Source organism: Aspergillus tubingensis (genome assembly GCF_013340325.1).
Source record: "Aspergillus tubingensis WU-2223L DNA, scaffold_8, whole genome shotgun sequence".
Lineage (NCBI taxonomy): Eukaryota > Fungi > Ascomycota > Eurotiomycetes > Eurotiales > Aspergillaceae > Aspergillus > Aspergillus tubingensis.
In genome coordinates this window covers 1,111,440-1,132,389 of record NW_023336282.1, presented here as the reverse complement: position 1 = coordinate 1,132,389, position 20,950 = coordinate 1,111,440, and the positions used below count along the sequence as shown (strand labels likewise).

The 20,950-nt window shown below is 49.7% G+C and overlaps 7 protein-coding genes across 7 annotated transcripts; 6 read left to right on the top strand and 1 right to left on the bottom strand.

Moving 5' to 3' along the window:
• Nucleotides 1-146: 146 nt before the first annotated feature.
• On the top strand, nucleotides 147-1,296 carry AtWU_06732 (zinc-binding alcohol dehydrogenase family protein; the record flags this gene model as incomplete). Its single annotated transcript, XM_035501841.1, has 2 exons — nucleotides 147-258; nucleotides 317-1,296. 2 exons carry the CDS (start codon nucleotides 147-149, stop codon nucleotides 1,294-1,296), a joined length of 1,092 nt encoding a protein of 363 aa, XP_035357734.1.
• Nucleotides 1,297-2,225: 929 nt separating this feature from the next.
• On the top strand, nucleotides 2,226-3,135 carry AtWU_06731 (serine hydrolase FSH; the record flags this gene model as incomplete). Its single annotated transcript, XM_035501840.1, has 2 exons — nucleotides 2,226-2,364; nucleotides 2,432-3,135. The coding sequence occupies 2 exons, from the start codon at nucleotides 2,226-2,228 to the stop codon at nucleotides 3,133-3,135; spliced, it is 843 nt and encodes a 280-aa protein (XP_035357733.1).
• A 529-nt stretch (nucleotides 3,136-3,664) lies between these two features.
• On the top strand, nucleotides 3,665-6,994 carry AtWU_06730 (NRPS-like enzyme; the record flags this gene model as incomplete). The annotated part of the gene is made up of 3 exons (XM_035501839.1): nucleotides 3,665-3,946; nucleotides 4,023-6,497; nucleotides 6,560-6,994. 3 exons carry the CDS (start codon nucleotides 3,665-3,667, stop codon nucleotides 6,992-6,994), a joined length of 3,192 nt encoding a protein of 1,063 aa, XP_035357732.1.
• A 1,381-nt stretch (nucleotides 6,995-8,375) lies between these two features.
• AtWU_06729 (VHS domain family protein) lies at nucleotides 8,376-9,592 on the bottom strand (the record flags this gene model as incomplete). Its single annotated transcript, XM_035501838.1, has 4 exons — nucleotides 8,376-8,520; nucleotides 8,598-9,062; nucleotides 9,111-9,389; nucleotides 9,444-9,592. The coding sequence occupies 4 exons, from the start codon at nucleotides 9,590-9,592 to the stop codon at nucleotides 8,376-8,378; spliced, it is 1,038 nt and encodes a 345-aa protein (XP_035357731.1).
• Nucleotides 9,593-10,899: 1,307 nt separating this feature from the next.
• AtWU_06728 (cytochrome P450) lies at nucleotides 10,900-12,706 on the top strand (the record flags this gene model as incomplete). Its single annotated transcript, XM_035501837.1, has 5 exons — nucleotides 10,900-10,995; nucleotides 11,060-11,306; nucleotides 11,366-11,981; nucleotides 12,042-12,184; nucleotides 12,246-12,706. 5 exons carry the CDS (start codon nucleotides 10,900-10,902, stop codon nucleotides 12,704-12,706), a joined length of 1,563 nt encoding a protein of 520 aa, XP_035357730.1.
• An 897-nt stretch (nucleotides 12,707-13,603) lies between these two features.
• pan2n2 (poly(A)-specific ribonuclease) lies at nucleotides 13,604-17,248 on the top strand (the record flags this gene model as incomplete). Its single annotated transcript, XM_035501836.1, has 4 exons — nucleotides 13,604-13,732; nucleotides 13,801-15,095; nucleotides 15,150-16,265; nucleotides 16,321-17,248. The coding sequence occupies 4 exons, from the start codon at nucleotides 13,604-13,606 to the stop codon at nucleotides 17,246-17,248; spliced, it is 3,468 nt and encodes a 1,155-aa protein (XP_035357729.1).
• A 608-nt stretch (nucleotides 17,249-17,856) lies between these two features.
• Nucleotides 17,857-20,658, top strand: AtWU_06726 (putative translation elongation factor EF-1 subunit; the record flags this gene model as incomplete). The annotated part of the gene is made up of 5 exons (XM_035501835.1): nucleotides 17,857-18,082; nucleotides 18,181-18,255; nucleotides 18,434-19,171; nucleotides 19,220-19,402; nucleotides 19,451-20,658. 5 exons carry the CDS (start codon nucleotides 17,857-17,859, stop codon nucleotides 20,656-20,658), a joined length of 2,430 nt encoding a protein of 809 aa, XP_035357728.1.
• Between the last annotated feature and the right edge of the window lie 292 nt (nucleotides 20,659-20,950).

The following is a 20,950-nucleotide window of genomic DNA, read 5'->3' as shown; positions in this document are numbered from 1 at the left end:
CTATATAGAAGGGATAAGACTGTAGGCTGATATGCTCACTTGATAGTTCTCGAATCTAGATCAGGGTCTCGAATCCATTCCAAGCCGCTCTTACGTTAATATTTGAGTTTGCCATTGCTAGTGGACGCCTACCAGGATCGATTACCATGGCTGTTCAGCGCGCTGTCATTGTCCGAGAGCGCGGTCAAGTTACTTTGGCCGATGATGTGCCGATACCCGCTCTGCCTGATGATTATATCCTGGTGAAGACACAAGCAGGTAAGTGTGGCTTTGATCTCATGTACCCGGGCGCAAGTTGTTAACGAAGTGAATATAGTGGCTTTGAACCCAACGGACTGGAAGCACGTTGACTTCGACACCTGCACAGGAACCATCGTCGGCTGTGACTACGCTGGTGTCGTGGAGGCTATCGGGCCACGAGTCAGGAAGCCTTGGAAGAAAGGGGACCGTGTTGCCGGCTTTGTCCACGGGTGTAACGTGAAGCAGCCTCATGGAGGTGCATTTGCGCAGTATGTCATCGCGAAAGGGGACATACAATTCAGGGTGCCGGAATGGATGAGCATTGACGGAGCCGCTTGCTTGGGTGTTGGCATGATGACTATCGGCCAGAATCTGTATCAGTCCATGCAGCTCCCTGGCCCTGGAATGGCATGTGATGATGAGATCACGGATATGCAGAGAGACGAGAAGGGAAATGACGAGGATATCCCTAGCATCCTGATCTACGGTGGTGCAACGTCAACAGGTTCTCTCGCGATCCAATTCGCAAAGCTATCGGGGCTGCGCGTCGTCACAACGTGCTCAGAACCTAATCGTGCCTGGATGCATGAACTGGGTGCGGATGCCGTCTTTGACTATCACGATCCTCACGTAGGTGACCGCATCCGTGAGTTTACCGATGATACCGTCGAGCTAGCTTTCGATACAATCTCCACTAATCAAACGGCTGCTATCTGTGCAGCTGCCATTTCATCTTCTGGGGGCTGTTACAATGCACTGCTAGACGTACGCTGCCCCCGAGGCGATGTCGATACGCATGTTTCCATGGCATACGATATTATTGGAGAGCCATATGTGATGGGAGGCAAAGAAGTCCAGGCCCAGCCAGAAAATCTCTCATTTGGAGCGCAATGGGCGAATACCGTCGAAGTCCTTTTGCAGAGCCGTCAGGTCACCTCCCAACGGTTCCAGGTCAAGCCAGGAGGCCTAGCCGGGATTGCTTCGGGGTTGGATTGGCTGCGGCAAGGCAAGGTGCGGGCCTCAAAGCTGGTGTATAAGGTCGATGAAACTGCTTGAAACTACGAGGCTGGAAATATTTGTTAAGCCATGAGGTCAACCACCTGCCATTTTAGTGATTGATGTTGTACAAGGGGGGTTGAGGAATGGATTAAGCCGTGCGGAACGACAACAGCGGGTCCGTCCATCAGACAGGAATAGTATTTCCCGATGTTCACCTGCATCCATATCTTTCACGATCGTCATGTAGATGGACATACCGCAATTTCATTGGATAAATAGCGATGCTCAGTAGACTATACGGACAATGGACCAATAAGAGCCACCGGAGCTTTTCATCAGAATTCCAACTAGTGGAGACCACACGCAAGGGTCAAGTACCCGTGAGCGCCATGTCAGGAAGATGATTGAACTTATATGGATCAATGCATTGGCTTCCTGTACCGGCAACATCCTAGATTATCGCGCAGAACAGCGAGATAAAGTTCGTCTCGTGATAACATACCGGATCACTTGCCTCGGCCTTTACCATCATCAGTAGGTCGTGTGGAATGCCACTAATTCAGTCGATATTTTACGTGGTGGGTTCAAGTCATACCGCTGGGATCGACAACGTTCGTGTCACCTTATGGCGTCGTGAAACGATAACCAGCGTCGCTGTTAACTTCCTCCAAGTATGGTTTGCCTGTTACTTGTGAACAGTATGGGAATCCTGCATACCTCCAATGAAAGTGGATCACGCATCTCCCTGCCGACCCCGCTACCCACATCATAGATAACGTCAGCCTCTGCATGGACATCTTTGATAGGTAAGATAGCTTACTATGGATGCTAGTTTCTGCCATTGTACTGGTTGCTTGGAGCCATTTAAAGTCCATTGGTAGGGCGAACGGCATGATGCGACTCGAAACAGCCTTCCTGAGCTTTGTCCAACCGTATCCAACCGCAACCTATACTGTGAGAATACCAAACCAAAAGCAGTAAACAGAATGAAAATCCTTTGCCTTCATGGCTACGGCACGGGGCCGGATATTCTGCGATTTCAACTTTCGGGGTTGATGCGAGATGCTGACCCGAGCTGGGAGTTTCATTTTCTCTCAGGTGAAGTTGAATGCCCGCCTGCGCCAGGTATGGTTGTCGGCCATTTAACGCACGCCACTATTTGCTAACAATGAGCTTCACCAACTGAAATTAGGCATTGGGAGCACCTTCCCACCTCCGTACTACTGCTGGGCGCGATCGTTTGATGCAGGGGAAATCGATGCAGCCCATGCCTTGATCGAAGAGGCCATTGACGAGCATGGTCCTTTTGACGGGGTCTTGGGATTCAGTCAAGGCGCTGCAATCTCGATTTCGTTCCTGCTCGAGCATATAACGGCGTATCCAGACGAGCCCCTGCCTTTTCGCTTCGCAATATTCTATTCGCCCACGATTCCATGCGCTGCGGATGAAGCTTATTGTCAGTCTGTTATCGGTTCTCTTTCAACAGCCGATCAGCAACGTCTCCGCTCTGGGCAGGACGAGCAGATTGCGCAGCTTCCGGAACCAGTCCGTTCTGTGACGGAGAGTTTTGTGAAGGTGATTAAGGGAACCCAATCTATAACACGCGAGCCGGTGTCATTCTTCCTCGATCGCCCGCTTGATCTCGTCCCATGTGTTCTGCATCCAGACGTAGTACCAACACATATATCACTTCCGTCTGTGCATTTGCGTGGAAAGGAAGATCTGCCGGGGTTGGACGATTGTGGCTTTCTTGTCGAGTCTCTCTGCGACTCCAAAACTCGGAAGTCAATCAAACATTCGGCTGGTCATGACATCCCGCGATCAGGACCAGAGATAAGGCAAATGCTGTCTGCCGTGGAATGGGTTGTGGCGCAGAGCCAGTTGTCAACACACTAATGCATCGCTCGCCCATCTATCTGCCGCCTTGTAGTCGCATAAAGGTAAACAAGAATGCGACTACGCTGCTCTTCTGGTGACGTAGTCCTATGAATTCTAGTTCTAGTTAGTCACGTTTTCACCATTGGGCTCTTCAAAGTTGCCATAGTGACACCAACTTGCGTGCATGTATGCTACGCCAGCGTTGCCTGTTATAGAAGCCTGGAGCAAGTCGCAAGAATTCGAGAAAGGAAAGTCTTGACGTCAGTCATACCTCTCATATGCAGGTCTGAAGGATCATCATTGTGACTAAAGGATAGGGACGATTGGCAGATCGTAGAAAGAACGTTTCTCGTACAGCAAGGGATGTAGGCTGCCGCCATCTGGACTTTGTGATCGTCAAGCCTATACCACGGGCGATTAACTTACGTATTTATGGTCTCCTTCTCCGGAATGATGGAGTGGGGTGTTCAAATGTATAAAGAAGCCTAAGATTCTCTCTCACAACGACCGCACTACCAGCAATATAGGATCGAGTGTTGAGTGCAATATGGGGTCCGCTGATGTTTCAGGACGGCTTTTAACTCAGCTGCTAGACCAGCAAGCGAAGGATCAGCCTGATCGCTTGTACTGTCTGCACCCCAGCTCCCAGGAGGCGGATTGTGAATGGCGTTGTATAACGTTCCAGCAGGTGTCTGCTGCTGTGAACCGTGTAGCGTGGTGGATTGACAGCAGGCTCCCTGGAAAAAAGCAGCAGATTCTTGCCTATATTGGAACCAATGACTTGCGATACTTGGTTTTTGAGCTAGCTTGCATGAAGACAGGCCATGCGGTATGACCATCTCACATTCCTGGCTGGAGGTTCCTGTCCCACAATATCGATGCTTATTTCTGACTGATTGGCTTAGGCGCTACTTCTATCCACTCGCAACTCACAGGCAGCCTTTCATCATTTGCTGTCGAAGACGGATTGCTCGGTGCTTGTGGACGGTAGCGAGCGACCCCAGCTAAAGAAAGTTGTCGACCAGGTTGAAGTCGCTTGCTCTGATCTCGGGTTAGAACGATGGCGTATGGATCCCGTCTGGGATGTCTTCGCAGCATCTCCTGTCGAGCCGTATCCCCACCAAGAGAATTTTGCAGACATAGAAGACCGCCCAGCTAGCATCATCCACAGCTCGGGGACTACGGGTCTTCCCAAACCGGTAACTCTGACCCATGGATATCTGGCAACGATGGATCAGATGCAAACGCTTCCCGTGCCTCAGGGTCGTGAAACCGCCCAGTTGTTTCTGCGACACAAGGGTGAGATGCGATTCTGCCACGGACCATTATTCCACTTTATTGGAATAGTATGCGTTTTTGAGTGCATATTCTACGAGACACCTTTTCTACTATCCCCAGATCGACCTCTGACCCCAGATCTCTTCTCGCGGATTATGGCAACTCCCGATCCGCCTCGTTGGTGTCTAATCGCTCCGTTTGCGTTGCAGGATCTTTGGTCGTCTGAGAAGGGACGACGGGCGATACAGGGCTTTTCCGCAGTGAACTTTGGCGGCGCACCACTGTCAAGTGCCACGGGAAATGCAATTTCTTCCCACTTTCGCCTGCAAACATTGATGGGTAGCAGTGAGACCGGTTACACACCGACACTTTTGTGTGAAGACCCCGCGGACTGGGATTGCTTCGAATGGAATCCCGCCTTCGAACATCGCATGGAGGAAGTCGGTGATGGACTGTGGGAGTTAGTTATCCCTCGACCTTCCTCCCGTCGGTATCATGCCATTTTTCACGCCTTTCCAAATCTTAGCGAATATCGTACGGGTGATCTTTTTGAACCTCATCCAACAAAACCGCACCTGTGGCGATCAAAGGGGAGGGCAGATGACATCATAGTTCTAAACAACGGCGAAAAGCTGAACCCTATTGATGCCGAGCACCTCCTTGAATCCCATTCCTTCATTCATCGTGCTGCTATTTTCGGCCAGAATCGATTCCAAGTGGCCTTGCTAGTTCAACCTCTATGGGATGAGCTCCCGGAGACATGGACCCCACAATGGCTGAAGCAGGCTCTGGAGCCCCTCGTGAGAAATGCCAACGGCTTGTTGCCTGCCCATGGACAAATCCATCACAACCGTATCGCTGTTGCTTCTCGCGATCGGCTATTTGCGCTGGCCCCCAAGGGGTCACTTCGCCGGCGAGAAACGGCTCAGCTCTATGAGGATGTTATCAATAAATTATACAGTGATGCAACAGGTAACGAAGGCTCTATTAATGACGTGGAAAAACTGCAAGAGACGACTATGGAAGGCATCGAGCTGTGGCTACAAGAGGCTGTTTCTCGGATCTTGGGTGGGATCTCTGTGGATCTAGATGCCGATATTGTCACTCTAGGGATGGATTCTCTTCAGGTAGTTCGACTCGCGCAGGCACTGCAAGATGCGGCCGATCGCATGCGTCAATCTAAGCAAATAGCTGCCTTGTGGACCAGTGCCGTCATCTATGAGCAAGCCACGGTCCGGCGTCTCGCAAGTACGCTTTTCCAACAACTACATGGTCATCTTGAAGCGGAAGGCGAGAAGCACACATCGAGCTTCTGGCCACGAGAGCATCAATTGACGCATGCAATCTGGCAGCAGGCACAGAACCTCCAGCTTAGCGGAAAGACGGTCCTTCTGACTGGTTCGACTGGCGAGCTTGGCAGCTTTCTTCTAGAGGAGCTGCTGCAGGATCCGACTATTGCACAGGTATATTGCCTCAATCGTTCGGGAAATGCGGAAAGCCGACAGCTCGCTAGATTTCGTGAGAAGCGGTTAGCTGATGGCTGGCTTGTGGATACTTCTCGAGTCAAATTCTGGCAGGCTGACTTGAGCCAAGAGAGACTCGGGCTAACTGCGGATGAATACAGTTACTTGCGAGAGCGAGTGGATATTGTATTCCATAATGCTTGGATGGTGAATTTCAATCTGCCACTGTCCAGTTTTCGTTCTCAGCTGGAAGGGACGGGACGGCTTCTCAACCTAATCAAGGGCTCACCTCGCCAGGCCGCATTCCATTTCATTTCTTCCATCGCGGCCGTTAGTGGTCGCCCTACCATTGTGCCTGAAATTGATCACATTGCAGAAACACTGCATGGGCCGTCAACAGTACTTAGTCAAGGCTATGCAGAATCGAAGTACGCGGCAGAAGTTCTCTGTGACCTCGTCGCGAGGGAAACCAAACAGAGAATTGTCGTTCACCGTGTTGGTCAACTGGGAGGACCTACAGATGCTGAGGCAGGTATGTGGACGACACGAGACTGGTTTCCGGCACTGGTACGAACGTCTCAGACGATGAAAGAGTTGCCTGACAGCATTGGGTCAATTCCAGTGGATTGGGTGCCCATTGTAAGTGAACCACTTGCTTATATGTCTTTTTTTGATAAAGCCCTAGTGTACTAACCTCGTAGGATGTCGCTGCTCGGAGTATTGTTCAGATCGCCTGCGGGAGACATAATGATCGGTTAGCTTCCACCGGGTCGAACAACGCCGAGGTCTATCATATCACAAACCCACATCTTGGTAACTGGGGGCCATTAGCACAGATTATAAGCCAAGCCTGTTCCTCCAGAATAATTCCGCTAAAGGAATGGGTGCAAAACCTGACGGACCGTGTATCTGACCTGAAACTCAACGAAGAGATCTTGCAGGATATCCCTGCGGCGTCACTCCTAGATTTTTTCAGGTCACTGGCTGATTCTGACGGTTGGATTCGTCCTCCTGCGGACACCACTAACTCTCAGAAGCATAGTGAGGCTTTGCGTGCGTTGGGTCCGGTGGATGCATCGCTGATGAAAGTGTGGTTGCGACAGTGGAGCGACTGGATTCCGGAGCTGCGAGTTTAGCATTATTTCGTGGCTAAGTTTCTCTCATTTGGGCCGGGTACCCAGAGCAGCATGTCACGAAGACGATTTTGGTAATTGTTTTGATGCAGCCAGCGTGACAAGTCTACTAGAAACAATAGAGTGAGGGGGTGAAGCGTAGAACGAGACTACAAAGGCTGGATGTCAGGTGATAGTATGCTTACTTAGCGAGACTTCTCAACATAACGTAATCATAGATCAGGCTTTGTTTCCAGGAGTTAGGATCAGTAAGAACAAGTTTAGTAAAAACGATAGCGATGCCCGATCAGATTTTCTCCGATGATTAGCCGCCGGGCTTACCAAGTGGTACAGCAGGAACGAATCAAAGCGCGTATAGTGGTCTACTGAAGGGGGATTTTGGTCCGGGTTAGTAGTTCCATGGCACTAATGTGTTCCCTCTTTGCATTAGAGTCAGAAATGTTTTATTGATAAAGTAATAATCCTTTCATGTTTGGCTCCTATAAGTCTACCTTTCTCTAGCGGTTTATAAATGCAGGCAGCCCAAGATTCCATCCATTATCCAGTGTAAGTATCTCCCTATTCTACAACAGATTCTCGAGATTTAGTATGATTTTCTATGGTATAATATTGCTCCTTAGCAGATGTACTCCACCCACAGAAGGAGTAGGAACTACGAAGATCAATAGGGGCTGTGGCGCTGAGCTTAGCAGTGGGGCCCAGGAGCCCGGGCATAGCCGGACCCTTGAACTAATACGCAATAGTTACTTATCTCCGATGTTGCCTAGATTAACTTCGAACTTCATATACAGGGAACTACCGACCGGAAGATGAGCAGTGAGAAGATAAGGAAATGAAGGAAGACCCAGCAACCACCTGACCCCCACAACATCTGTCTCAGCTAGGAAGGTCCAACACTGCAAGTTTTTTCAGCTGCCCGTTCGACGCAAAGTCATTTCACAGTACTCTTTGACTCCATTGAGCCAATTTTCATAGCACGCTAGCTACTATATATACTCCGCCTTCGGAAGCAGGAGTATGGCTGTAAAGGAAGTAGTACGATCATCTGTGACTTGTTGGTACAAATGAAAAGAAATGATACAAAGCCGAAAATATATAGCATAGTTACCAAAGACTAACACTGAGTCCTGTCTACAAGTGTGCTCAAGAATATATGTAGATCATCTTTGGGTTGGTGACTACTTAGCAAGTATCGCAGCCACTTTAACCTGGACTACATGTGCATGCGGCATCTTATCTCCAACGAAGCCGTATGAAGCCGGAGCACTCGAGCAGTAGAAATATCTGCCATACCACTTTATCGCTCTAAACTATTTCCTATGTCACACTCCGACCGTATCACTTGAGCAGACACAGTCGATAACTCACTCAAACTACTAGGTACTCAATCATCCCTGGCATATCTATCAATACAAATTAAACACAATCCTCCCATTCTGGAAAGATTATCCTCCAGCTGCTGTCCATGCTCAAGCCCCTTTTTAGCAGCGACGAAGCTGCCAGAGGCATAGCTATCATCTAGAAAAGTCCTATCATTACTGTCAATGCAATGATAGTGGCAGAAACCGCTCTTCCCTCTGAAAAACTGTTTGCTGTACTAGTGTACCCAACGTTCAAGGAATTATTTTGAAACCCCACAGTGCGTAGCCAAGTGGGCGTAGCGGTGTTATTGGCCAGGACATCTGAATGATAGGCATCCAAGACGCCCAAGAACCTTAGTTTAATCTCGCCCACTGCAAGCATCGAACTGCTAATAGTTTTTGTACCTTCCTTAAATACCTCATAGCCGATGAAATAGCTATTCAAGGAGAGGTTGGCGGTTTTGCCGTCGAAATGAAGATCAAGGGCCGCGCCTGGCAGGTAACCTCCGGCAGCATTGATATCCCAAGGGGCGAGGAAAAAGTCCCACGCGACGGTGTCACTGTCATTACAACTGGTGAAGTTGGAGATAAATTCCCCTTGTCCTTCATAACCGGCGAGGTTACTGGATAGACTATATGGTGGGCCATTGGTTGCGTTGAGTGTCCAGTTGAAGTTGTTGTCTACTTTGCCGTCCACTTGGTACGTAGGCCTAAGGAGTGTCAGCCGAGATTTCCCTGGTTCTGGTATGATCACTCACTCAGATGAGAACAGGCCAAACTCTAGCTCCGCATCAAGTTGTAATGTCCCACCCGAGTACGTTGGTAATGTCGAAAAATTGAAGTTGTTGGGCCACAAGGTGAGGAAAGCATTCACTGGATCATAACCAACATTGTAAGTACTGGGCTCTGTAAGAGCCAGCACGGTATCATACTGTTTGGTGACCGTTGTGTTAGCGAGATTGGGGCATAACGAGCTGTAAGTGGAAGCTAATCCGGCATATGGCAATATTTCCACGTCGGTAGTGCCGTTATAGTACCTGTATAATCAGCATAATATTCAACTTCCAATTTACCATAGGCTGATAACATACGACCCAACCCAGTAATAAAGGTTGCTGAGAGTAACATTGTCGGGTCGAAAATTGAGAGATGGGTTATAGTCAGGGTCGTCCTTCGCCGCAATTCCGACCGCGAAGGTCAAGCTGCAGAGAATGGCTTGGATCATTGCAGGACCTCGCATATTGCTTTTAGGACGTTGGCTAAAATCTGAGATTTGCGATGCCAGGTTCTGAATAGCCATTATATTACCCCTAGAGGTCCTTAAATTGGTCTGTCCTCCGACAAACAACCGTCGGGCCACCGGCTGACAATTCACCCGCCAGAAACGGAATGCAGTGCCCTATAGTGGTCTAAGTTATTTTTCTTATCCATTCGGGGCGCAAGAGCTTTGCTTTTTGCGACCTAGTTTTATGGACGGATTCTTGAACCAAGCTTTCTAGGGCCAAAGCTTAGCGCCATGAGGCCCCGGCCAGCTTGGTTGACTTCGGGGGTAAGAAAGTACCAAGTCTTGGGGTGTTCCTGGCCAGGAGTGGGCATTGAAGATTGCCTACTTTTGCTTTATTTTCTACCATTCTCACACGCTCTCTCCCTTTATACATTTGTTTATTGATTTATCTTCATTCTTATATCTACCTTTGGGCTTCATCTTTTCGAATAGAATTACTGACTTACTATTATAATCCTTTCAAAAAAAAAAAGTTTTACCGGAGTTAAAGCTTGAGAGACCTTCTTCCACCTGGAATTGTTCTAAGCGCGGAGCTATCCTATACCCTACGGGAGTGGGCCCTGAGATCGCGGTCGTAGCCGGTCGCCTGGCTTGTATTGAGATTAGGATCCGTTTTCCGAGACTTATTTCCGATGTTGCCCATACGGGCGTGAGGTCAATGCCAGCGTTACGGATGTCACTGCAGGCATATCATATGTACCACCTAACCTCTACGAGATCTTCAACCAGGAGTATTGCACATGCGGCTATGCCACCGTCTGCAAGCGGACGCATGGGTGCTAATCCTGATGATTGCTCGGGTACCAGGTGGTCCTTCAGACTCCCGTTCATTCTTTTGTTTCCTATTTTCCCTTTTTCCTTTTCCTTCTTTCCTTCGTTCAGAAACACTCCTTTTCCTATGTAGTAACAGCCTAACACATCGGTTGTGATATTGGACGAGGATCCTGTCTTTCTTATGGAGTTAACATGTACTATATCTTTGCGCCTGTATGAGGGTCGTATCATTTTACAATACCATCTGTGTTCCTGTGGATGCCTCATCCCCAAAACAAACTCTTGTTAGGATTTTGTGGCAGGTTTTCCTATCATCCTAGCGTTGATCTTCGCCTATAATCTGATTCGCGCCCTGTCCCCGAATCATCTTACAGATGCAACGACAGCGTAGGTGGGGAGGGTCATATATGAGTACTTTAGAGCTTGAAGACTCAGTACTTGATTTTGGGATCCTTCAATTTCACCTGTATTGCATTCAAGCAAGCCAAATGGCCTTTCTCAGCTCAACGGCACCCATCCTCATTGTGGGAACGTTGATGTGCGCGCTTGCCTACAGATTCATTACCCTGCAACGAGAACTGCGAGTATGAGTCGCTCTCCAGCAACGCTGTCAGCATTGGATTCTCTTCCCTCTAACCCGTATTTCAGGCTAACAACCGAATCGCCGCCGCAAATGGATGTCTGTCACTCAGACAATGGAACTCGACGTGGCCGCTGGGCCTGGATCTGCTTGTTCAAGTATTTCGCCATGACCGTAGGCAGCAGATTCTCAAGTTCTTCCTTGAGGTCGTTTCTGAGTCTGGTACAACGTTCGAACAAAATCTCCTTTTCTCCCGAGGAGTTGACACTATCGACCCTCAGAACATACAGGCTCTTTTGTCGAACCAATTTGCTGGTCAGTGCTATACCTCTGACACCGAACCTCCTTGCTACTACTGACCAATTGCACTTCAGATTTTGGTCTCGGATTGCGACCCCCAACTTTCTGCCCCTTGTTGGGGAGTGGAATATTCACTCAGGATGGCGCACAGTGGCGGCACTCACGCGAGCTGCTACGCCCACAAATTATGAAGAACAGGTTCACCAACTTTGAGCAAATATGCAGTGCCGTAGACAATCTCATCTCCAGCATTCCTGATGACAACACCGTCGATCTACAACCGCTGTTCTTTCGCCTCACTTTTGAGACTACCCTCTTTCTCTTGTTTGGACAACACCTGTCATCTCTCCAATCAGAGGGCATCACAGACCAGGAATCGGACTTTGCGAACGCTTTCAATCTTGGACAGGAGTACTTGGCCAAACGCGGGCGATTGGGTAACTTCTACTGGCTTCTGGGCGGGAGGAAGTTTCGTAAAGCTTGTAAGATTTGCCATGGATTTATGGACCGTGCTGTGCAGAAGGCCTTGATCTCAACCACAAACAAGGCTCCGGGCAACAAGGCAGAGCCATACATCTTCATTGATGCCTTGATTGAAGAAACATGGAACCCGCAAGTGCTTCGGGATCAGTGCCTGAATGTCCTGTTAGCTGGGAGGGACACTACAGCTTGTTGTCTCACTTGGACTCTGTAAGGGCCAATGCATCAATATGTGTTTTCCGGGAAAGCTGACTTATAAAACAAATCAAGACGTCTACTTGTCCAGCATCCTCACGTCCTCTTCAAGTTGCGGGCCGAGATCAGTGATACAGTTGGGGTTGGACTTAGGTCGCCGACACCTACTATAACCCAGGTCAAGTCACTTGCGTATCTCTCCCTCGTCATCAAGGAAGGTACTTCAACCTCAGATTACCCAAACCAATCGCATTACTCCAATACTCATTAGCGTCCCAGTCCTTCGCCTTTACCCCTCCGTCCCTGTAAACTCGCGCGCCGCCACCAAAACCACAACCCTCCCCACAGGGGGCGGACCAACAGGCACCGCACCAATCCTCGTCAGAAAAGGCGAGGCCGTAGGATACTGTGTCTATGCGATGCACCGACGTAGGGATATCTACGGCGCCGACGCAGACGAATTTCGACCCGAGCGGTGGGAGAATGATGCGCTGAAGGATGTAGGCTGGGGGTATTTGCCGTTTAACGGTGGACCAAGAGTTTGCTTGGGACAGGAATTTGAGTTGCTGGAGGTTGGTTACACCATCGTGCGATTGCTGCAGACTTTTGAAGCTATCGAGCAGGCGGAGGGGTATAGGATGGAGAAGAGAGTCGGCGAGGAGATGCAGGTTCTTACATTGGTTGTTTCATGCGGAGAAGGGTGTGTAGTCAAGATGAGGAGGTATGGGGATGAGGTGTAGACAGCCGTTTGGTTATAGGCTGGGCAAGTAGTTATAGTGGACTTTTTGTTATCATGGCGATCCCAGTACTTACCCTACTGAACACTTGCGGTAGGTAAAGTAACGAGCAGAGTCATGATGTATCCTGAGGGTAGAGTTCGGTCACCTGATTAGTAGTATGACGAGTGTTATATAGTTCTTCTTCTGCATTCGATTTATAAGTGTCCATACTACTTAGCACTTTCACTTCAAATCGGCGATCTGTATCATTTGATATCATCAGTCGAGCCAACATATATCAAATGTTAGCTATACAGGTACTTCGCTTTTTGAAGGAAGAGCATAATCCCCACTACTGTCACATCCCTAGAAACTAATGGATTTATATGATAAGCAGCGGCATCTGTAAAAAAAAAAAAAAAAAAAAATAGAAGACTAAAGAAAGAAAGAACTACATGTGTATGAGAATCATAGTACGTAGTTATGCAGTAGGCGGTGACGAAGAACGGCGTGATGTGCTGGATGTTTGTCCCGCTCGGGCTGAAGTCACGTGAAATTATGCGTCGGTACCTCATCAGCCATTGCCGGCAGCTCTGACTGGAAGGTACCCCTTCCCAGGAGACCATTTGTCTCGTCTGCTGTTGCTCCCAGAAACGAGAGCCAAGAGCCTGGGACTGTTCTTGTGGGTGCCAGCTTGTGAATCTTGCCCCTGTGCTTGGTGGTCCGCAGTTCGAAGACCACGCCTTTTCCAGCCAGACCTTCTCCCCGCACTCGCGCTTTCGCCGAACGATGCCCGCTTTCGCCCTGACCCCCAATGGACAAACCCAACGCTTTGCCTGAAACTTCTTGACACCGCGATAATCCGAAGACCGTACCTATCTTGAGCTCGACACCCTTGCCGGGTGCGATGTCAAGGCCATGGAGGCCGATTGGGATGAACTGTCGCGCATTCCGGTGCCTGCACCGAGCGTGCATGCCCTGCCGACAATCGCAACCGCAATAGCTTTTGATGATGTGATGGAGTTGTTGTGGGTGGGAAATGAATTTGTCGGTTTTTCCGTTGTTTGCAGCTATCACCAAAGGCTGTGCTGACCAGCGTTCGTGTACTCCATTAGGGACGAATCACCTCCTTCTTCGGCCCTGAGCTCCAGCGATATACCTCTGTCCGGGCACATCCTGCGACGGAGCCGGTACGGCAGATTATTTTTCACGATAGAGGCGTCATCTCGCTCTCCCCGAAAAGTGTGCACATGATAACACGGCGCGGCTTGACACAATGGCATATCGCTCATGAAGAGATGACCGATCTCCGCTGCATGAGCTTCACAGCCCAAACCAACCGAATTATAGTGGCAGGATGTCAGAAATCGATGTTTACGATTGATATTGATAAGGGAATCATAATAGACAAGCTACACACAGACTATAACTACACAATCATGAAGAAGAGCCGATATCTTTGCGGAGCGACAGATACGGGCTCCGTCAACGCGCTGAGCCTGAATGACTTCAGTGTGGTGAAGACGTGGAAAGCACACGGAACTGCAGTTAATGATATGGATGCTCGGAACGATCTTTTGGTTACCTGCGGCTTCTCTGTCAGGCATCTGGGTTCTCCGATCGTCGATCCGTTGGCCAATGTATACGACCTAAAGACCCTCTCGCCGTTACCCCCTATACCATTCCACGCCGGAGCTGCGTATGTACGAATGCACCCAAAGCTGCATACAACAAGTTTTATTGCATCTCAGACAGGCCAGCTTCAAGTTGTGGATCTGATGAACCCGAATGCCATCAATCTTCGCCAGGCGAACGTTTCCTTCATGCTTGGTATCGACTTGTCACCATCCGGAGAAGCACTGGCTATAAATGACGCTGAATGTGCAATTCATCTATGGGGATCACCAGCAAAGGTTCATTTCAATGAGATGAGCAAAGAGGCGGAATTCGGGGATGTAGCCCCTCGTCCCCCTACCTTGGATTGGTCTCCAGAAACGCCCCTGAATATGATCGGCATGCCATATTATCACGACCGTCTTTTCTCTGCGTGGCCGAGCCATCTGATCTTCGAAGTCGGCAGCCCCCCTCCTCAAGTAGATCAGGCTCTGATTCCTTATCTCCGCCCGGCAGAGCTCGGGCACCATGCGCCGAATCCGAAGAAGACACGGCGGTATCAAGTCGAGAACACACGCGCTTTGTCGTCTGCAGAGCCTGCCCTTATTGCTCCCAAGTTCCTGAGTGAGAAAGCACGAGAGCAGAGTAAGGCGCAATCAGAAGGGGCTATCAGTGATGCTGCCGAGGCTCTGGCGGGTGCCAAAATCAATGGAGAAACGGACGATGATCCTCTCCTTAAATACAGCAATGTTGAGATCAAGTACAGTAGGTTTGGTGTCGATGATTTCGACTTCAGGTAAGTGTCCCTGTATGCTGAGGAGTGATATGCAGCATCTAATATTCTGGATAGATTCTACAACCAAACGACGTTCTCTGGATTGGAAACACATATTGCCAATTCCTTTACCAACGCTCTCCTTCAGCTTTTCAAATTCATCCCTTATATCCGCAACGTGGCTCTCCATCACGCAGCAAGTTCTTGTATTTTCGAGACATGTCTGCTCTGCGAGATGGGCTACCTATTCGATATGCTCGAGAAAGCGAGCGGCCAGAACTGCCAAGCAACGAACCTTTTGAAAACCTTCAGTAGTTACCGTGAAGCATCCAACTTGGGTCTGTTTGAAGAAAACCTGACAAACAAGTCACTTTCGGCTGCGATCCAGGCTGTCAACAGATTCTTCCTGGGTCAAATTTCGCACGACTTCCGAATGATCTCACCGAGCTCGGACGACCTAGACCACAGATTAGCGACAGTCGCGTCCGAGTCCATTCGCTGTATGTTCTGCCAGAACGAGATTGTGAGACCGGGCAACTCCCTTGTCAACGAGCTGAACTATCCTGCCATCGATATCAAGCAAGCTCGCAGGAATCCTGCCTTCCGGTTCTCGAATATCTTACGGGCCAGCATTGAGCGAGAAACCCAAAATAGAGGATGGTGCAACTACTGCCGTCGATACCAGCAAGTTGCTATCCGGAAATCAGTTCACCGCATGCCTCAGGTCTTGATGCTTAATGCGGCTCTCACCAACCCCATCTGCCGGCGGCTGTGGGCGATTCCTGGGTGGTTGCCGGAAGAAGTTGGAATCGTTATCGACGGTGGTCAAATTCTATGCTTCGAAGGTGAAGACCTAAAAGTACGAGTCCAAGCCAAGATGCCAGGTCTCGTGGTATATGACCTGGTGGGTTTGGTTTGTGAGATTGATATTCCGGAGCACCAAAAGGCACATCTAGTCTCTTTTATCAACGTTTCCATCTCATCTCGTGAACCGGAAGCCAAAAACAAGTGGCATCTTTTCAACGACTTTCTTGTCACAGAAGTCGACAAAGACGAAGCCCTCCGCTTCAATCAACCATGGAAAATACCGTGCGTGCTAGCCTACCAGGTGCAAGATGGTCGACATGCTATGGATGATACTTGGAAAGACACGCTCGACACCACTCTTCTCTTCCGTGACTGGTCGCTAAAGTAAGTTGACTCCCTTCCAGTAGCACGTGGTTTGCGCTAATCTTCCCTCTTCCAGTGGTGGCCGTCCGGTAGAATCTCGCGTCACGCTCTCCGAAGAGGAGAAGCCAACCCCTGGTACGCCTGTTGCTCTCGATACCGAGTTTGTCGATCTCGAGAAAGCAGAAATCGATGTGAAAGCGGATGGCTCTCAGGAAATTGTACGCCCCAACAAGAGCGGACTTGCTAGGGTATCTGTTCTCCGAGGCTCAGGAATTCGAGAAGGTGTGCCCTTCATCGACGACTATATTACCATCAAAGAGAATATTGTCGACTATGTCACTCAGTACTCAGGCATCAAGCCCGGGGATCTGGACCCTAGGGTCAGTCAGCACAACCTTGTCCCGCTGAAGGTGGCATACAAGAAACTCTGGCTGCTCCTCAACTTAGGCTGCGTGTTTGTCGGACATGGCTTAGCCTCTGATTTCCGCAAAGTCAACATTCAAGTTCCCAAGAGTCAGACGGTAGATACCCAATACTTGTTCTTCCACCCCGGAAAGAACCGCCGTCTCAGTCTTCGGTATCTGGCCTGGGCCGTATTCAAAGAATACATCCAAGAGGAACCGGCCGATGACAACCAAGGACACGACTCCATCGAGGACGCACGCATGGCCCTACGTCTATGGAAGAAATTCAAAGAATACGAAGATGCAGGTATTGTGTCTCAAATATTGGAAGAGATTTTCCGCGAAGGTTCCAAGCTTGGATTCCGACCCCCTCCCAGAAACGGTGTCCCAACAGTGCTCTCCCGTCCTGGAACGGCGGTTACGATGCAGAACAACAGCGGTCGCAACACTCCTAGCACGTCTGATGTTGTCGGCGCCGCTGCTAGTGCTCCAGCCACACCCAGACAGGCTTTCCGACGCTCCATCGCTCTGACGCCCAGCAACGGCAGCTTTGCTGGCCCTGGAGCGGGTGACTTCTTCAGTGGAAGTCCCCTGAAGTGAACATCTCCGCCCGAATCCGGGTATAGATCTTTGACGACGTTTCCTCATGATATTATCGATTTGCTATATCGACCAGTTCTGGAGGTCTTAGGAAGATAGAGGCGACATTTGGATGTCCGGTCATAGTTGGCTATACATGAAGTAAATTTGGGAGTGACATCAGAGTCGCTCGATAGATAGAAAATACCACAATTTATCTGTTCAAAAGGTGATCTCAAAATGCTGTGCATTGAATGTAGCTTGGAAATAAGGCGCTGTAGATTGCTTTGAGGGATATTCGTGATGGAAGAACCATCCGCAGTAGTTGAGCGGCCTGAGGCCACCGAGCGGGGAATGACGTGGTGGGATTCGATCAGCTCCTCCACAACGACAGCCTCCGACTCGGCTCTCTGTTTTGCCAACTTCTTGACTCTACCCTCTTGGCCCATTCACATTCGGGCATTCACCAAAGCACGTAGCGTGCTGTTTACTTATATCTTTCTTTCTCGTATTTGTTTCTTTGGGAATTCCTCAATCCCTCGTTAAACCTACCGTCTCCCGGAAAACCCCTCCCTAGCAACCTGCCCCGCTCCCAACAACAACACACCACCACCACCACCACCACCACCATGTCGCGCCATCGCGTTAAGGCTGTGAGCTACGACGAAGATGACTTTGACGATGACTATGATTCCCCGGATCCCGAGGAGGAGGAATTCCTTGAGCAGTGCACTGCAGAAGTGTTGAACCAGCTCCGTGCAGGGGACCCTCCTGTCACCGCGACTCGCGATGAGGTGCAAGAGGCGCTATGGCACTATTACAATGATGTTGAGAAGTCTGTGAATTACCTGAGAGGTGCGTCATAACTATTTTCTGGAAGAGGAGATTTGGACTGCGTTCCAGCAGAATTGCGACCTGCTTCTATGGATGCTAATAAGAACCATCGGATGCAGGTAAAAAGACGAAGGAGGTCAAGAAGAAACAGGCTCCGGCTCCGGTTCCGGCTGTCAAAACAAAAACAAGCACAGGTAAGCGCATCTGCTCGTCTATACTATGGTGGTTGGGCTTGGATTGTCTGCAAGTCGGCGTATACGTACTGTCGGTCAGGATTTCATAAACCGTGAGCATTACCCTTACCCCTCGTGATTGATTGCTTTGAACTGACGCCGTTACGGAAGTTGAAGTATGTTCTAACAGACTTCCTAGTGCCTGTATATCCTGTTCCATTGTCTCCTCCGGCCTCTTCGACTGCACATTTCTCGGCAGCCGACTTCTTTCGTGATGCACCATGGCTCAACATACCTGCACACCGTAAGGCGGACATACTCGTTGAGCCTCTATATCCACGGTTGGGTCTGCTAGGAGGAGCTCCTGAGAATTCCGGAAAGGTATCCAAGTTGGCTGCTCTGGCTGCTGCGCGCAAGAAGAAAGAGGGAGAGAAGTCTGCTGCACCGACCCCTACACCTCCGTCTGAAGTTGAAAGTTCCCGGCCATCTTCCACTGAGCGAAAGAGCCCCGCCCTTTCTCTCCGTGAGAGACTCGCTAGCAATGGCAAGCCGCAGAAATCGTCTGAGGGCCTGCAATCGCTTCGGTCACTCAATAAAGGATCGCGGCTGGGAAGCCCTTCGCCCCAGAAAATGCCGTCCCCAGAGCCGAGAAAACAAAGCAGTCCGGAGGTCACTGGGCAGGCAGATATCGAACCACCCGTTTCAACCGACAAGAAGCAGGAAGAACAAGCCGCTCTCAACATCCGTGCACCACCGTCTACATTTGCCAGCACGATCGTTGGAGAAGCGATACGCCCAAAGATGGCCGAGCCCAGCCACCTATCTGCCAGCACATTAGATCTGATCAAGATATATGGTCAAGAACTTGCTGAACCCTTTGATTTTGCAGGCCCAAGCCCCGACGACGTTGTCTTGAATGCTCAGAGCTCTGCAAAAGGTTTGGCTATTCGGCGCAAGATATAGATCCTCCCTAATGGACATGCAGGCTTCAAATCGAAACAACCTGCTTCTAAGTCAGCAGGTGACAAGAAATCCCAGGCTGGTTTGGCTGAAGGCATGAACAGCCTGAGTGTGGAGGAGAAGGTGAATGTGAAGAGCAAGAACCTAGATGTGCTGTCTGAGTACCAGAAAACGCAACGGAAGAAAGCAATGAATTTCGCCGTTATCGGTTCGTACTACCCGTTTCTCTGGACGGACGCCACTGACAAGCGATTAGGTCATGTCGACGCAGGAAAGAGTACGTTGATGGGACGCCTGCTGGCCGACCTCAAAGCTGTCGATCAGCGCACATTAGAAAAATATCGTAAAGAGGCAGAGAAGATTGGGAAGGGATCCTTTGCCCTTGCCTGGGTATTGGATCAAGGCTCCGAGGAGAGAGCTCGGGGTGTTACTATTGATATTGCAACAAACAAGTTTGAGACGGAGAGTACGGTGTTTACGATTGTGGATGCTCCGGGTCATCGGGACTTTGTACCCAATATGATTGCGGGCGCCAGTCAAGCCGATTTTGCCGTTCTCGTCATCGACTCTAGCATAGGCAATTTCGAGTCTGGACTTAAGGGTCAAACGAAGGAGCATGCTCTCCTCGTGCGGAGTATGGGTGTGCAGAGGATCATCATTGCTGTGAACAAGATGGACTCTGTCCAATGGGACCAAGGTCGCTTTGAAGAGATCGAACAGCAGGTTTCTTCTTTCCTGACAACTGCTGGATTCCAGGCCAAAAACATCGCTTTCGTGCCCTGCTCGGGTATTAGCGGCGATAACGTAACTAGACGCAGTGAAGACCCGAATGTCTCATGGTACAAGGGTCATACGTTGATCGAGGAGCTTGAGGCTACGGAACCTTACGCTCATGCTATTGAGAAGCCATTGAGAATGACCATTGGGGACGTCTTCCGGGGCAGCGTTCAGAATCCTCTATCCATTTCTGGCCGCATCGACGCCGGTAGTCTCCAAGTTGGCGATCAGATCCTCACGATGCCAAGTGGCGAAAAGGCCACGATACGCAGCTTGGAAGTGGACGGGGAGCCCAACGACTGGGCGGTGGCGGGTCAGAACGTCACGCTCAACCTGGTCAATATTGATCCCATCCATCTCCGATCTGGCGATGTAATCTGCCGTGCCTCGGCACCCATCGCCAATGTCACGTCGTTTACATGCAAGGTGTTGGCCTTCGACCATCTGTTGCCCAGCATGGTGGACATCCACCGGGGCCGCCTGCACGTACCCGGCCGGATCAGCCAGCTGGTCGCAACCTTGGACAAGGTGACTGGCGCAAGCATCAAGAAAAAGCCCAAGATTGTTGCACCCGGCACTGTGGCACGGATAGTGGTTGAGATGGACCAGGCTGTACCTCTCGAGGCACCTACACGTATTGTACTACGAGCTGGAGGTGAAACAGTGGCTGCTGGGTTGCTAGAGTAGATTATGACTTGATTGCATTGTCAGGACAATATATATTTCTGATGTAGATAGTATGTCCCAGTATTTACATGGTCGCCTTCAAACATATATATATATTTCTTTCCGCACCACTTCAGTGCACCAACTTGGACTACTACTTAGTAGTACTACTGATACTAATAGTACTTGATCGTGATCAGCAAATATCAACCAATTTCAATATAGTTACTCTACTACTACAAGTGAAATATTTTCATCACTGTAACACTATTGGAACAGGCTACTCCTACTTGTACCATATGAGTATGTTTGT